The 17000-nt window shown below is 45.7% G+C and overlaps 1 protein-coding gene across 2 annotated transcripts in view; it reads left to right on the top strand.

Moving 5' to 3' along the window:
* Window positions 1-9250, top strand: part of SLC66A2 (solute carrier family 66 member 2) — a 43283-nt gene extending 34033 nt beyond the window's left edge. For both annotated transcript variants that reach the window (XM_085888515.1, XM_085888516.1), the window contains one exon: window positions 4742-9250. In XM_085888515.1, coding sequence (XP_085744641.1) covers window positions 4742-4973 — 232 coding nt within the window. In that variant the 3' untranslated portion in view covers window positions 4974-9250. The remainder of the gene's footprint in view (window positions 1-4741) is intronic.
* Window positions 9251-17000: the final 7750 nt, after the last annotated feature.

Raw genomic sequence — 17000 nt, 5'->3', positions numbered from 1 at the left:
CTCCATGCATGCGTGTGTAGCGTCCTGCTTTTGTCTGTTACTTCCTGATCCAGTCAGTGTGCTCGCTCTTCCATGAACCTCAACTATGAACACAAAAAAATAGTATCATGTAAAACCGTAGGGTGAGGGGAGGGAGAGGAAGGAGGTGTCAGTGTGTCTCCTCCATAACTCCAAAACGATAAAACCTAGCAGCCTGAAACCTTGCATGCATACTAAAAAAAACTCCAAGGAAGTGCAAGAGTGATAATTGGGTGTTTGGATGAATTAAAACATCCCTTTTGAAGATAATTAATGGCCATATTTAATTATATCCTTCATCAGGCGACCCCGAACCGATGAACCATGTGATGCGTGCACAGGCAAGATGGCGGATTATCTGCAATGGTTATTCCATGGGCGATTGAACTTTGTGATGTCTCCCGGGCTGTTCTGCATTTAGCTGTAACTCTTTTGTGGATGAAGTAATTTTATTTCATTAACTGCTGCGCACAGTGAAAACAGGCTTTAAAGTTAAAGGGATCCTATATGATATGCGACAGCCTGGCCACAACTGTTCCTTAGCAACCATTTAATTGGAGTGCTTGCATGAGTGCTAAAGCCACTTGCCGAGCGCTTTCGAGTCGATAGCGGAACCACGCTATGTCCTTCTGAGCAAATCGTTCACTCACTGCGGACTCTTTTGCCTGCACGCCACCCTGGGCGGGCGGCTCGTGCTCTGCCACCCTGGACGGGCGGCTCGTGCTCCGCCACCCTGGATGGGCGGCTCGTGCTCCGCCACCCTGGATGGGCGGCTCGTGCTCCGCCACCCTGGACGGGAGGCTCGTGCTCAGTCACTCTGGGCGGGCGGTTCACCGTATTAATTTTTCTAAATTCCCGAGCCACATTTTTTTCCCACCCATCACACACAGCTGTTTACAAAAATTAATGTTTGTGAACATATTCCTGAAAGGTCTATAGAAGTGCAACATTATTTTTTGGTGAAAGCTACTCATGGTTTTTGGGTTGTTTCCAATATCAGGTGTGTGCGTGCGTGTGTGTGTGTGCGTGTGTGCGTGCGTGCGTGCGCTGTTGATTGGCATCTTCATATGCGAGTTTCAGAATGTGGAATGGAGTCCTCCCAGGGTGGGCTCAAAGTATCCACCTTTATTTCGGTAAGGGGGTCACGATTCATGGACCAAGCTGTGAAGTTTTGTGCCGAGGGCTCTCTTCAGGATCGTCACTGAGTCTCGGACAGCTTCCAAATGTAGTTCGTTTGTAGTCATATCCCCAGGGATGGTTTTTAATAGCTCTGTGAGTTTCTTTGTCATCATTCCCGTAGCTCCAACTATCACTGGTACAACTTTGGCATTTTTCAGTTTCCAGGATCTTTTCACTTCATTCTTGAGGTGTTGGTGTTGGTCATTTTCTTGATTTCTGTATTGTTTAATCCGAAATCACTGGTATCAACACCTCACTTAGCAATGCCGCCTTCTCTCGTTTTTGTACCCAAGTATGATATCTCGTCGCAATGCTTTGTTTTCGATATTCATGCTCCATGTGATCATTATGTCATACGTGAGCAGTACTTCCATGTTGTCAATACATGCTTTTGGTTAATGTTCCCACAAATTTTCTGGAACTGGGATATTAATGTTTTTACAGATGTGCCAGTGGTTAACATTATAAACTGTTGTATCGTTGTCTGTCCATCAGTTCTGACATGAGTTGTTTTTTTTTTATTTATTTATTTGTGTTCGGTCATTAAGCATAACATATCACTCTCTTTGCTAACACCACCTCAACTCCTCACCTTTCTCTTTTTTTTTCCTCCTCCCCCCACCCCCCTCCCCACTCTTGCCCCAACTCGCTCCCCCCCTCTGAATAAAATGCAGCACTCTCCTCCAACACCTTTGTCACCCTGTCTGTTTGTCACTTTCTCCCTCTCGTACCCCTCCCTCCTGCAGTGTATTGCAACATTTCGTGGGGCATTGCCCTCCCCACCTCCACCCCCCCTTCCTTCCTCTTCTCCCCTTCCGAGCTCTGCCTTCTTCACCCACTCCTTGCTTCCCCTCCCTTCTCTCCCCACCCCTCCCTTCCATCTGTACTTCCTGCCTCCCCTCTCTCCCTCCCCGCCGCCAAACTCTCCCTCTCTCTTTCTCCACCTCTCTCCCCTTTACACCCCCGTCAGCAAAGTGACGGGTTGTATTTGCTCGTAAAAAAATGAAATAAAAGAAATACATATAAAAATGTATCAATAAATATGATTCATATAATACATTATAAATATGCATTAAAATAATTTGTTCGTGGTTGCTGGGATACGCAGTGAAGCATGTTAAAATCGGTTATTGATGACATTTTGAATATTTGAATGAAAGTTTGAGTCTATGGTTAGATGGAGGTGCTGTGTCTGGAAATGTCTTCAACGTAAAGTGTTTATCACTTAATATATTATTATACCAGCAAATACCACCTGTCGCTTTGCTGATGGGAATACTAAAGGTGGGGAGGGAGGAAGAGCGTGATAGGGTGGGGGGGAGAGAGGAGGGAGGGGGAGCGAGGAGGGGTGGAGGAGGGAAGAGAGTGTGAGGTGAGAGGAAGGGAAGGCAGACGTGCCATTGTGTATGAATTAACATCCGGAGACAAACACTGCCCGGATACGTCTGGAGCCAAGCTGGCCAGACAAACACCGCTTGGACACGTCGGGAGACAAACACCATCCAGAGATAGACAGAGAGAAATAGAGGGGAGGGGAGCATGAGAGAGGTGTGGGAGTAGGATGCTTCACTGCATTGGAAGGGGGTAGAGCAAAGATTGGAGGGATGGAGAGAGATAGAGTTATGCTTTCGGAACAACAAACACACGTTTGGCTGATATCAGCAACAACCCAAAAACCATGAGTAGCTTTCACCGAAAAATATCGTTTCATTAATATAGACGTTTCAGGGATATGTTCACAAACACTTCTCTTTATAAACAGCTGCGTATGACGGATGGAAAAAATTTGCCTCGGTAATTTAGAAAGCATGTTAATACGGCAAACGGCTTGGAAATCGGGTGTTATTTCACAACTCGCTCGGGGTGACGGAGCACGGGCCGCTCGCTCGGCGTAGACTGAGCACGAGCCGCTCGCTCAGGGTTGGCGGAGCACGAGCCGCTCGCTCGGGGTAGACGGAGCACGAGCCGCTCGCTCGGGGTAGACTGAGCACGAGCCGCTCGCTCGGGGTAGACGGAGCACGAGCCGCTCGCTCGGGGTAGACTGAGCACGAGCCGCTCGCTCGGGGTAGACTGAGCACGAGCCGCTCGCTCGGGGCAGACTGAGCACGAGCCGCTCGCTCGGGGCAGACTGAGCACGAGCCGCTCGCTCGGGGCAGACTGAGCACGAGCCGCTCGCTCGGGGCAGACTGAGCACGAGCCGCTCGCTCGGGGCAGACTGAGCACGAGCCGCTCGCTCGGGGCAGACTGAGCACGAGCCGCTCGCTCGGGGCAGACTGAGCACGAGCCGCTGGCTCGGGGCAGACTGAGCACGAGCCGCTCGCTCGGGCTAGACTGAGCACGAGCCGCTCGCTCGGGGCAGACTGAGCACGAGCCGCTCGCTCGGGGTGACTTGCGGGCAAAAGTGTCCTCACTGAGTGATCCATTCGTTCAGGATGACGTCGCCGTCCCGCTTTCAACTGGAAGGCGTTTGGCTAGTGGCTTTAAGTACTCATGCAAGCACTCCAATTAAATGGTTCATTGGTTGTTTTAATTAACCCAAACACCAAATTTTCACTCTGCCCCTCCTTGGAGTTTTCTTTGTATGCATGAAAAGTTTCAGGCTGCTAGGTTTTATGGTTTTGGAGTTATGGAGAAGACACACTGGCGCGCGCGCGCGCGCACACACGCGCACACACGCACACACACGCGCACACACACACACACACACACACACACACACACACACACACACACACACACACACACACACACACACACACACACACACACACACACACATTTATTAGTTTTGATAAAGTGGTGTGTGATTAAAGTAAGTTATTCATATGTTGTAGTACTTTCAATAAAAATAATAATTCAATAAGTTTGAAGAAGGATATTGCTGTGTTGACTGTCTGGACACAACTTTGAGGATGTGGGTGCATTGATGTTTAGTAATCCACTGATGTGGACTGGCGATTGGGATTGTGGATCCACCTTTTGGATCGGTTCTGGGCTGAAAGGATCGAAATCTCTATGGAAACTGATGCCCAGTTGATCCGGGCAGTTGGGAAATCAGTCGATTGCTTATCAGTTCAGGTTATAACTTGAAATTATATAGCCTTTGTTAGTACTTACCGTGTGTGTGTGTGTGTGTGTGTGTGTGTGTGTGTGTGTGTGTGTGTGTGTGTGTGTGTGTGTGTGTGTGTGTGTGTGTGTGTGTGTGTGTGTGTGTGCATTCCTTCATGTTCCTTATGTGCAGTAATTGATCTTTATTTTGAAGAATGCTTCTCCATCTTCTCATTAACTTTTTACCTCTTTTAATGCCACCTGGATATACCTTCTTTGTTGCTTCATCAAATACCTTTTCCAGTGTATTTGTACAATCAACTTGACAAGTTGAGATATCATTTTACCAAAGCTGGTCTACTGGTGTGATTTGAAATAAAACTTTGCGATCTTGGATCTTGTGCCAAATACATAAGCCTTAAACTTGTATGCATATTTGCAGAATCTATTGCTTTCCTTTAACCACTCTAATTGCCTATCTCTTTCTTGCTGACAGTGTGCCCATGGTACTAATGTGGACAAGTGGTGACACGTTCAAAACGGCATACTTCCTCGTACGCTCAGCACCCATGCAATTCTCGGTGTGCGGTGCGCTGCAAATGTGTGTCGACGTGGCAATTTTGGTACAGGTGTGCTATTATGGGCTCTCAGCACACCACTCGACGCCACACAATGTTGTGCCATCATCACGTAGCTCCATCACTGAGGACTCAACCAAGGCATTGTAATCTGTCTCTGCTTTGGAACCACCTGAACCATTAATTTCCTTTGTGTCGCGGTGTGCTTTCAGGCACATTGTTCCACCTTTGCTATTTCTGAACAGAATCCAGATCTCTTGCATCGGTTTGGTTGACTTTCTGATCGTCTGATGCACTCGTGATGTTGGACAACTTTTCCACATTATTTTGACTTACTCGGGTTCCATCTTCACTCAGAATATACGCAATACTTTCTTATAATTATGATTATTACGTTTTGCATAGTGCTCTTAAACAGCTGTCCAAATTTTAAATTTTGTTTCAAAACTTGTTTATATTTATGTTAAACATTCGTAGCAAATGTGTTTTGATGAATTGGAGAAGGGAGCAGTTAGTGGCATTTGTGCAGTAAACTTGGGATGTCGTGGTGGGGCATGGATTTGTTTTGGGCAAATTTTATTTTCCTCTACTTTATTTGCTCATTTAATAAGACCGTCTATGTTTTGGAAGTTGTCGTTGACCTGTGTGTATTGAACCAGATTCATTTGTGAATTTGTTTCGCCAGTTGCGTCATTGCTGAAGTGCGGCTGTGCTGCATGCCCTTGCACATTCAGGCAGGATTTGGAATTTGACGATAACTCACTTGTCCTTCATCAAAAGTCACAGTAGGATCTCTAACTTCCACCTGATAATGCCAAGAGATGCTTCACATCCATTAGAGGGGACTGCACACTTGATGTGTGAGAAGGAAACATCAACCTGACAGTCTATTTGCTCTTGCAAATGCACAACCTCTTTGGCATCCTGTCGGACTATTTTGGATGTGTCATGTACTCCCGTTACGAATTGTAAAGACAAGTCGTACAATCGATAAAATTTTATTTTGGGACATTTAACGTCAAGTCCTTGTGGTTTAGCATCCACCATCCACCATCTCATACATACATCTTGGATCTGCACAATCTGCTTCACACATTCAGCTCACCCTCTCGTTCCAGTTTTGGAAAGACTTTAATCCATCCAAAAGTATTTACTGAACTCTGCTTGGTTCTCATCTTCATGCAATTCGACCCAAGAGATAGTGATTGGACAATCTTTCTAATATCAGGTTTGTTTATTCTTACCAGTCCTCCAACCTTTCTTCTTCTTTTGCATGGGATGTCTATCATTCGTCCAGATCGATTTTTTTTTTTTTCAATCAAAATTTTATTTTATACAAATGTATGATTGCAAAAGGATATCTACATATGTTGTTGAGTGCTTGGGGTGGGGGCAGTGGGAGTGTCGATAAATTAATATTGGAAGGAAAAGGGATTAATAATATGGCATGGATGAATGAGAGAGGATGTGGGAAAAGCGGGCTGTTTTATTTATTTTTATTTTTTTTCTTTCTGACATGCACATGTGCTGGAAATTTGCACCCCCATGTACAAAGTGATATTTGCTTTGAAACTTCATCTTCTTCATAATATCACCCTGCCAAAGCATTCTCCATTGTTATCAAAGCCAAACAAAAAGTATTTATTTTTGTATTTAGTAAAATTAATAATTTAACAACGACATTCCATCAGTTAGAACATTTCCAATTAACAAAACCATGAAACATGATGAGTGTCACTTGCTCAACAACACTGATAGTGTTGGTGAAAAAGTTGTGGGAGGGTTGATTTGTCATCAGTTTGTTTTGCACATGCTTTCTTTCCAAATGGTGTTTCAAAGTAGTTCACTTTTGTAAATTGAAAGCTCCAACGTAAATAAGCCTCTTGGTCATCCAGGCTAAGCCTGCCCACCCCCACCCAACCCTACCCTCCCTTAATGTGTAGAATGTTATCAACAATTTGCACATAAATGACAAAACTTGGTGGGGTAGGTGGGTTCTCAGATTAATACTAATGCACAAAGCAAACAAAAATTAAGCAAGTTGGTTTTAAGGGGATGTAGATGTTAAGTTGGATCTTGTCCATTGTGAGACTGGAGCTGGAAGTCTCCAATTGATGTTAATGGGGGGTAGTGGTTAAAATAAATGTGTTAACTTATGAGCAACGTTCCAAATATTGGAGCAGCAAGATTAACTTATTTTCCAAAACATGTATAAGTTTATAAGAAAATATATTAGTCGTATCTTGTTGGAAATTGTAAAAAATAAAAAAATTTAAAAGCCTTTTGAATGCCAAGCTGGCAGGATAGCCGAGATGTTTGAACTCTTTTCTGAACTCGCCTGGGTTTGAATCCCGACCCAGGTATAAACTGTCATCCCAGTTTCACAGGCAGGGCAATTCATTAATGTTTGTGCCATCCCTCAGATGGATGTTAAACTAGGCGTCCTGTCTGTTAGCTTTAGCGGATGTTAAATATCCCAGTGTCCTTCATGAAGAGTAGGCAAGCCATCCCCGGCACAATGGCCAAATTCCAAATTCCTTCTCTAATCTATTTCATTGAACGAACGACAAGCCAGGCCAGCCAGTTTGTGAAATTGTTTGTTCAAAAATCTTCTCCAGCCGACGCCACGAGGACATTATGATAATTGTGGCCTGTAAAGACCAGTAAATTTTTGAAAACCTTTGTGTTTTGGACTCGAGATTTTTAAGCCCACATAAGTATTTGAATAAGTGTCTCGGAATACTCCTGGCCCATATAAGTATCTCGGACTATTTCGAGCTTTGTGTGTCTCGGACTATTTTGATCCTTTTTTTATTGACTATTTTGAGCATTTGTTTAGCTTTTTGAACAACCCACATAAGTATTTGAATCGACATGTAAATTAAAGGAGCACTTTAAAAAAAAAATCAATGAAAATGCCACAAATATATTGCAAATACAGCAGATGAGTATATACAAACGAGCACGATTCACACATATAATATCCAGCGGTTAACCACTCTTCCCTCTATATTATTGTTTACCAACCCAACACCCTACCCTCAATTGTTTACTAACAAATAGATAGGAAAGGATATTTGAGAAAAATGTGGATGGCAAAGAGGTGTTTTATGGGGGGAAGGGGGGGGGTATGAATGAAATGTATATTCTTTTGCATTTGTAAAATGTACAAAGCCCTGAAAGTTTCTTCTTATTATTATTATTATTATTATTATCATTATCATCGTTTTTATTTCATTGCAAAACATTTGTGCAGGTTTGTATGCTTCCATTTTTGGCATTGAATGTACTTCTTGTCTGGGTTAAAATGGAAATGATGTTTGAGGCACATTGCACAATCTTTTAGCCACAGTCTGTCTGATAGGGGCTCATGAAGCTGCGTGACCCATCATCAACTTGTGGACATGCGATGATGCTTGTTCAGACCAGAGACTACTCTCATAATTTGCAATTTTGACCTGATGTTTGGTTAACTGACATCCATACTGAACACTGCTATTGCACAATGATCGTTATTGTTAATGAAACTGTGTTAATAACCGTGACAAAAGGATGATGTTGTAAAACGAGAAGCTTTAACGATCTTGGAAAATGCATAAAATAATTAAAATGTAAATTCCGATTGTTTTTTGTTGGGAGTTGACACCTGGAATGACGAAAATTTTGCAGTAAAATGCAAATTCCAAAATAAAGGTGTTTCTTTGGTAAAGTGTTCCACCATGGACAGGGTGGTTCTTGTTAATTTGCCTCCAAATACAAAAAGGATTTCAATGTTAAAAAAGAAATACATAAAAATTGTAATGAGTCCTTTTTTCTGTACACATGATCGAGGCTTGTGGAAGAGTAAGAGTATAATGGAAAGGGGGAAACACCAACAGCAGAGTAGAAGTGAGAGTGAGATCAAGGGAGGGGGAGAAGGACACATGAGGGTGAACAAGCTGAATGAAACGGTATGAAGAGAAAGGGGAAAGTGCAGATGAAACAGAAAAGGAACAAACCAACCGACAATTAACTAACAAACCAAGAGGTGAGGGAGAAGAGGGGGAATCGCAATAACTTGGAAAAAGAGAGTGCTTGGGAATGGGATCATTTGGAATAAAATGTAAATTTTGATTTTCTTGCGGGTGTCAATTGACATAAAGGAATTTTGAACAAATTGATGGACACTGTTTACTTGACCTTCTGTCCCCTATGAATGTTCAAAATGTTGAGATATTTTAATCTCATTCCAATAACTTTGTGAACGTATACCAAGGCTCGGCTTTAACGGTTGCCCAGGACAACTGAAATTTGGCGGAAGGGCGGAAAAGAAAAATGACTTTGTTACCAGATTGGGCAACCTCATTATTGTGCCTTGAACGTTCATATTTTCGATGTTGAATATGCTTGTACAAAACGACCTGGATTGAAAATAAAAGTTAACAGTATTATGTGGTTATGCTTGATCTTTCATGCGAACGCTTGAGAAACTGCAAAGGTAATCTGAAGGTGTGTGTGTGTGTGTGTGTGTGTGTGTGTGTGTGTGTGTGTGTGTGTGTGTGTGTGTGTGTGTGTGTGTGTGTGTGTGTGTGTGTGTGTGTGTGTGTGTGTGTGATAAATAGATATCAATAATAATAAATATCTCACCAAATTATTTGATAAACGGAATGCTTTTCCATTCCACATTCTACGAATGCCTGAGACAATATTCTGAAGAAGATATTCTATGGTCCAGTTGCAGGTGAAATAATTAGGACAGTGAGAGCAACCACACACAACACTTAACTTTTCAATAGATTAAAACAACTAGTTAGATATATGCTAACACAGGGAGAAACAGTTAGCAGATTAAAACAAGTTTTCTTTAAGATCATAAAATGACACCAAATAGATTTATTGAAATACAAAATGAATAGTAAAAATATTACTAACGAGCAAATCCAACCTGTCGCTTTGCTGATGGAGACAATAAAGGAGTTGGGGAAGAAAGAGAGGAGGGAGTTGCACGGTTAGAGGGGGGATGGGAGGCAGAGAGGATGAAGGATGGGGAGCTGTGGGGGGGGAGGGAGAGGTGGGGAGAACAACACCTCACCAAACATTGCAATTCACTGCAGAGGGAAGGGGTGAGAGAGATAGGGACACACACCGAGGGAGTGATAGAGGTGTGGGAGGACAGTGATGCAACTTATGAGGGGGGAGGAGTGAGGAGGGGGTAGGGTGGGGGGGGGAGAAAAAAAAGACAGTTGAGGGGTGGAGGTGGGGTTAGCAAAGAGAATGATATGTGATGCTTAATGACCGAACACGAAAAGTAAAAACATGTCAGAACAGCTGCACACACAACGACATAACAGAGTTTGTAAAGTAATTCGCTGGCACATCTGCAAAAACTTTGATTTTCCAGTCCCAGAAAATGTGGGAAAATGAACTAAAAGTAGTGGGCAGATTGGCAGACAGGATCAGGTGGGTGGGTGGATGGGTGGAGTCAGTGGCAAGGCAGTGAAGAAGGCAGAGCCAGCATATGAGTAACGCTGAGCATGAAAAGACGACAGACAGCCCCACGACCCTCCTTTTATACACCCCGTATTGTGGGCGGGGATGACGACCCGAAGCGGTGTCGTCACCTGAATCAGGCGCTCTGGTTGGGCCCCGGCCAGCACATGGCCCAGCCATGATGGCCGGAAGCGGCTCCACTTTACTTCCGGCCAGATGGTTCCAAGCTGTGGAATCGTCTCGCTCCGAGCACCGCGACACGAATCGCCCTGCACTGAACTCCCGGGCCATCCATGGTGACCCGCGGTCAGTGTCGGTCAATGCGCTGCCTGTCTGCAAGCCATGCGGCCCGAGCCACACAGCGTGTCTCTGCCTGGCTGCAGCCCCACCGGGCAGAGAGGCGAGAGGATGTTAACCGTCCGCGAGAGACACCCGCGGCCATGGTGATCAGTGAAGACTGACAGCAAGATGCTATGGTAAACCCATGCAGACGCGAACAAGATGTGGGTTCTTCGTGCCCTGCTCTGTGTACGATAATAAATTATCCCGGGACTGCAAGTGGGTCCGCCACCATTGAGCATGCAGTTATTTATCAAAAGTGGTGGTGTGCATGGTGCCAGCCCTGATCTGTGTCAGGAATGGAGGGAAAAGATTGGATATAATTATTAGATATATCTATCTTCTTCTTCATCCCAAACATACAAGTATTTGTGGTGAATTGAAGGTCGTGATGTTTGATCACATGTTGCACGGCTCGAGCACGGAAGAGATAAAGCTGAGGTTCGGCACGGTCAGGGGTGATTGTCCCAGGGGCATTGTCGTTTTATGTCGGCAGTTCACTTGGTGCTCGTTGAATGGTGAGAATTGAGAGTATATCGGACTCCATGCTTATACTGATTTATTTTGCGGTGATTAGTTGCGCGTGTATACCTTACTGCTTATGTACTCCTTGCTGCGTCTGTATTCCCTGGTGTGCCTGTAGAAGCGGCTCCAATCAAATGGAATAAAGCCGACACTCTGAAGGTTCATCTCTCGTTTTCATTTCAATTTATTCCATTTGGTTTTCTCGGCTCTCTCAACCAACGATGGACAAGATCTACAAACCGGAGAGGTTCGACGCAGACCCAAACGCGACTGACTCAGAAATGAAATGGTCGCATTGGTTCCGTTCCTTCTCACACTATCTGACCATCATCGAAGAGGGAGCTGACAAATTGGCCGCCCTTGTGAATCATGTCTCGCCCAGCGTGTACAGGCTCTTCTCGGAGTGTGACACCTACGAAGCAGTGATCGACGTGCTGCAGGCGCTCTACGTGAAGCGCAAGAACGAGGTATACATACGACATCTTCTCAACACACGCAAGCAAGCAGCCGGGGAGACAATCGATCAGTTCCTGCAAGCTCTGAAACAGCTGGGAAAAGACGGCAGCTTCCGGGCCGTAAACGCCGAGGAACACCGAAATGAAGCGACCCGGGAGGCATTTATCCAAGGACTTAGATCAGCCCACATACGGCAACGCTTACTAGAGAAAGCGCAACCCACTCTTGAAAAGGTAGTCGATCAGGCTCGAGCGATGGATACGGCTCAGCAGCAATCTGAGTCATTTGGGACACCGATGCTGCTAATGAACGCTGCTACGGTGGAAACTCAAGGAACCCCACAGACACAGACACAGCCAGACACAGGGGATGGAGAAAAACCCGAGGAGCCGGATACCCAGACCTCGTCAAACTCCTCAGCAATTACTCCGGTTGGTAAATGCTTCTTTTGTGGGTACAAAAGACACCCCGCCACAAATGCCCCGCCAGAGATGCCACATGCATGAATTGTGACAAGAAAGGGCATTATGCCAGGGTATGTAAATCTACTCAAAGGAGAAATAAACCCACTTCTGTGGCTCTCTACTCGCAAAAGAAACTAACTGCAGCTTCCCCGGGGAATCTATCCAAGGCTATCATCAACGTACGAATTAACGGGCATATGGCTGAGGCACTGATTGATACCGGTAGCTCTGAAAGTTTCGTCAACAGCTCGCGAGTGAAGGGCAGGAAATGGAAGATCCACCCGACAGACAATACGGTATGCATGGCCGCCACATCACTGCAGTCCCTCGTACGAGGGTACTGCAATGTTGAATTGGACGTAAAAGGGTACACGCATCGGGATGTAAGGGTACTGGTTCTTCGTGATTTATGCGCAGACGTAATTCTGGGTCATAATGTCCTCAAGCAGCACACGAGCGTCGAAATACCCTTTGGAGGAAGCAAACCTCATCTAATTTTAAATGCTTTGACCACCGCAGAGGTAACGTCCCCCCAGCTGTTCGCTAACTTGTCGCCGGTCTGTAAGCCGATAGCGATCAAATCGCGGCGATATACCACTGCTGACATGAATTTCATCACTTCAGAAACCAAGCGATTACTGGAAGAAGGAATTATAGAACCGAGCGATTCGCCATGGCGCGCACAGGTGTTGGTCACCGCCAACCAGAATCATAAGAAACGAATGGTTGTCGATTATTCCCAAACGGTCAATCGTTTCACCCAACTCGACGCCTACCCTTTGCCGCGCATAGACGAGATGGTCGAACGCGTGGCCAATTATAAGATATTCAGCACCATCGATTTGCGAAGCGCCTATCATCAAATTCCCATCCGAGAGGAAGACAAACCTTACACCGCATTCCAGGCAGGTAGACGCCTCTACCAATTCAGGAGAATACCTTTCGGTGTCACGAATGGGGTAGCTTGCTTCCAACGGGTTATGGACGACATCATCTCAGATGAAAACCTCAAAGACACTTTTGTTTACGTGGACAATGTCACAGTGTGCGGTAGGGATCAGGGGGAACATGACATGAATCTGGACAGATTCTTGAGCATTGCTAGAAAATATAATCTGACTCTCAACTACGAGAAATGCGTATTCTCGGCAAGGTCAATTGACCTTCTCGGCTACACGATAGCCGACGGCACGATTAGGCCTGATCCTGAACGATTGCGCCCACTTCGTGAGCTACCCCCACCTCAGGACCTGCAGACAATGCGCCGGGTGATCGGCATGTTCGCTTACTATGCGAGATGGATTTCGCAATACTCCGAGAAAATACATCCCCGAGTGCATTGCAAAAACTTCCCACCAGATGCCGCTGTTGTAAAAGCTTTCCACAACCTCAAAGATGATATCAGTAATTCCGTGGTATTATCGATCGATAGCTCGGTGCCCTTCGTGGTTGAAACAGATGCTTCAGATCACGCGATAGCTGCTACGCTTAATCAGTCTGGGCGGCCGGTCGCGTTCTTCTCGAGAACTCTCTCTGGAAGCGAGCAGAGACACTCGGCAATAGAGAAGGAGGCGTACGCCATCGTCGAAGCGCTGCGTAAATGGAGACATTATTTACTGGGAAACCACTTCACGCTCGTTACGGACCAACGATCCGTGGCATTCATGTTTGATGGGAAAAATAACGGGAAAATTAAGAATGAAAAAATTATGAGATGGCGGATAGACCTAGCTTGCTATAGTTACGACATAGTCTACCGGCCCGGGAGGGAAAACCCTGCTGCAGACACCTTCTCTCGGGTCTACTGTTCGGCGACAATCAGTCGGGCTTTGCAAGACCTCCATGTGTCTCTGTGCCACCCGGGGGTAACCAGAATGGCACATTCTGTGCGCAGACAGAACCTTCCCTATTCTATTGAAGATATGAAACAAATGAATGCTTCATGCCCTGTTTGTGCTGAACTAAAACCCAGATTCTATGGCGCGGCTTCTGGCAGATTTATCAAGGCCACTTCTCCCTTCGAGAGACTAAACATTAACTTCAAAGGGCCCCTGCCGACCGAGACAGACAACAGATACATATTCACTGTTGTTGATGAATATTCAAGGTTCCCTTTCGCATTTCCGTGCTCGGATATGACCTCGGGCACTGTCGTGAAATGTCTGTCTGACCTCTTCGCTATGTTTGGGAAACCTTCGTACATACATTCAGACAGAGGGCCGTGTTTCATGTCGGCCGGGCTAAAACAATTCCTATTAAAGCACGGCATAGCAACTAGTCGAACGACGGGTTACAACCCACAGGGTAATGGGCAGGTGGAACGATATAATGGAGTTATTTGGAAAGCTGTAACTCTGGCGCTGAAATCGAGAGGACTGGGGCCCGAGCAGTGGGAGGTTACCCTTCTCGACGCTCTGAATTCCATACGCTCTTTGCTCTGCACGTCCACCAATGCAACTCCTCACGAACGAATGTTTACTCACCAACGACGTTATGTTGACGGCCAATCGGTGCCCAACTGGCTAACCCATCCCGGAACAGTGTTCATGAAACGCCCAGTACGACAAAGCAAGTATGAACCCATGGTGGAAGAGGTCGAACTCATCGATACTAATCCAGAGTATACTCATGTCAGGCTCCCGGATGGCAGGGAGACCACTGTGTCGGTTCGCCATTTGGCTCCCTCAGGTACTCCTCCCGCAGGTACACCACCATCTGGCACTCCTCCCTCTGACATCCCCTCTCCAGGTGTTCCCCCCCCAGGGACTCCACCCGAGAAGGGTGACGACGGAGCTGCCGCGTTCCACCCGAGAGCGATCGGGGAGTCATCTCCGGCACGAGTCAAGGCTCACCAAGAGGATCGGAAGCCTTCCTGAAGTGAAACCGCCATCTACTCCCGGAGAGGTCGACGAATAATACCCCCTCGCCGACTCAATCTGTAAAGGGGATTATCGGCATCCTCGATGCTCATGCTCCTATATGCTCGTTACATAATATATCGATGCTCATGACCATGCTCCTACAACTCAAAATAATCCTCACTGCTTGGCATGTATGCTTCTGTAGCTTAGATAGTTCGCGTTGCTTGAAATGTATACTCCTATAGTGCTGAAGTAATCATGGTGCGTTAGTTGGGCCTCTAGTTACATTTTAAAGACGGGGAGAATGTGGTGAATTGAAGGTCGTAACGTGTGATCACATGTTGCACGGCTCGAGCACGGAAGAGATAAAGCTGAGGTTCGGCACGGTCGGGGGTGATTGTCCCAGGGGCATTGTCGTTTTATGTCGGCAGTTCACTTGGTGCTCGTTGAATGGTGAGAATTAGAGTATATCGGACTCCGTGCTTATACTGATTTATTTTGCGGTGATTAGTTGCGCGTGTATACCTTACTGCTTATGTACTCCTTGCTGCGTCTGTATTCCCTGGTGTGCCCGTAGAAGCGGCTCCAATCAAATGGAATAAAGCCTACACTCTGAAGGTTCATCTCTCGTTTTCATTTCATCAAGGTTCATCTCTCGTTTTCCCAAACATACAAGTATTAAATGGAGATTTTGATTGAAAAGAGGACAGATATAATTATTAGACTCAGAAATTGGTTGAAAAGAGTGCTCCGCATGCATACTGTACGTTGTTAGCATTTGGTGCGTTGTGCCTTCTATTTCCTCGGCACGGCATTCCTGAAGCACACTGTCGAGTTGGTTATCCTTCCTATCTCTTCTGCCCAATGGGTGGAAATTACCGCTGTGCTGCACATGTTCCGTGCAGTGTGGGCGCTTGGTGTTTTGTTCCTCTTGGTCTTCTGTGAGGACACATTCTTACATGAAGGGCGTGGCCGTGGTTTTTACAGATGGGTATCCGAGCGGAGTGTCTGCCAGCCTCGCGAGGACCCCTTCTCACAGCGAAGGGCACAGCCATGGTTTTTACAGATGGGTATCCGAGCACCGCGCCCGCTGGCCCTCGCGAGGACCCATTGTTTGGATTTACCTCAGGAATAGAGAAAAAAGAATAGGAATGAGTTCAGAGATTTAATCAGACCTAACTGTGAGATTCACACAACGCACTTGTCCCATTTGTCCCATTGGACAAGAAGGAAGGGACTATCTGAACGTACATTCATGAAATAACTGTCTGGGGACCACTGTATGTTGGATGTCATTGCCTTGGAGGGATGCGGCCCCTCACTTCGACATCGATACAAATATAAAAACAATAAGGTCCATCCGACCAGGTGTTTGCCATGATCTGGCTGTGAAGGCCGAGAGCATAGATCGACATTTTATGTTCTGTGCCTTGATATATTTTTCAATTGAATTTTGCTAATTTACCACTTGAATTCCTCTTTCAAAGAACTCTCTTCTCAAGTAAATCTTTGTGTTTGTCGTTTTTATGCATTGTGTGTGTGTGTGTGTGTGTGTGTGTGTGTGTGTGTGTGTGTGTGTGTGTGTGTGTGTGTGTGTGTGTGTGTGTGTGTGTGTGTGTCATGACGCCTGTCCTCGCTTAAGTCAAGAGTGCACAAGAATTATATCGGCATAACTCTGCTCTGTGTCTGCTTTTGTAAGTTGCTTCTATTATTGTCGCACCACACTTTTCTTCCTGTCCCTGCTTACAGACAACAATAAACAACATTCACTGTGCCACGTATCTTTCCTTGCCTGCCTGTTAATAAATTATATATTAGTAGAAATGTTCCTAGCTCGTTTTTTGTGTTTTCTTTCTTGATCCAGCATGGTCCATATCCTAACCGAGCCAGGACTTTATTCCCAATGATCCGTTCCTCTTAGCCAGTACGTCCTTGGCAGTGTCGCTCGGCTGCATCTGATCTGGTAAAGTGATCCGGTTCGGACAAGGCGTACCGAGGGCGTGTCTCCCGGTAATTAGGTCACGTGGTTATTTTTTAGGTAACCGGATAAACTCGACGGAGGA

This window comes from Eptatretus burgeri, chromosome 7 (genome assembly GCF_056783735.1).
Source record: "Eptatretus burgeri isolate ZD-2024b chromosome 7, Ebu_testis_v1, whole genome shotgun sequence".
In the NCBI taxonomy this organism is placed as follows: domain Eukaryota; kingdom Metazoa; phylum Chordata; class Myxini; order Myxiniformes; family Myxinidae; genus Eptatretus; species Eptatretus burgeri.
This window is presented reverse-complemented; position numbering and strand designations above follow the sequence as displayed.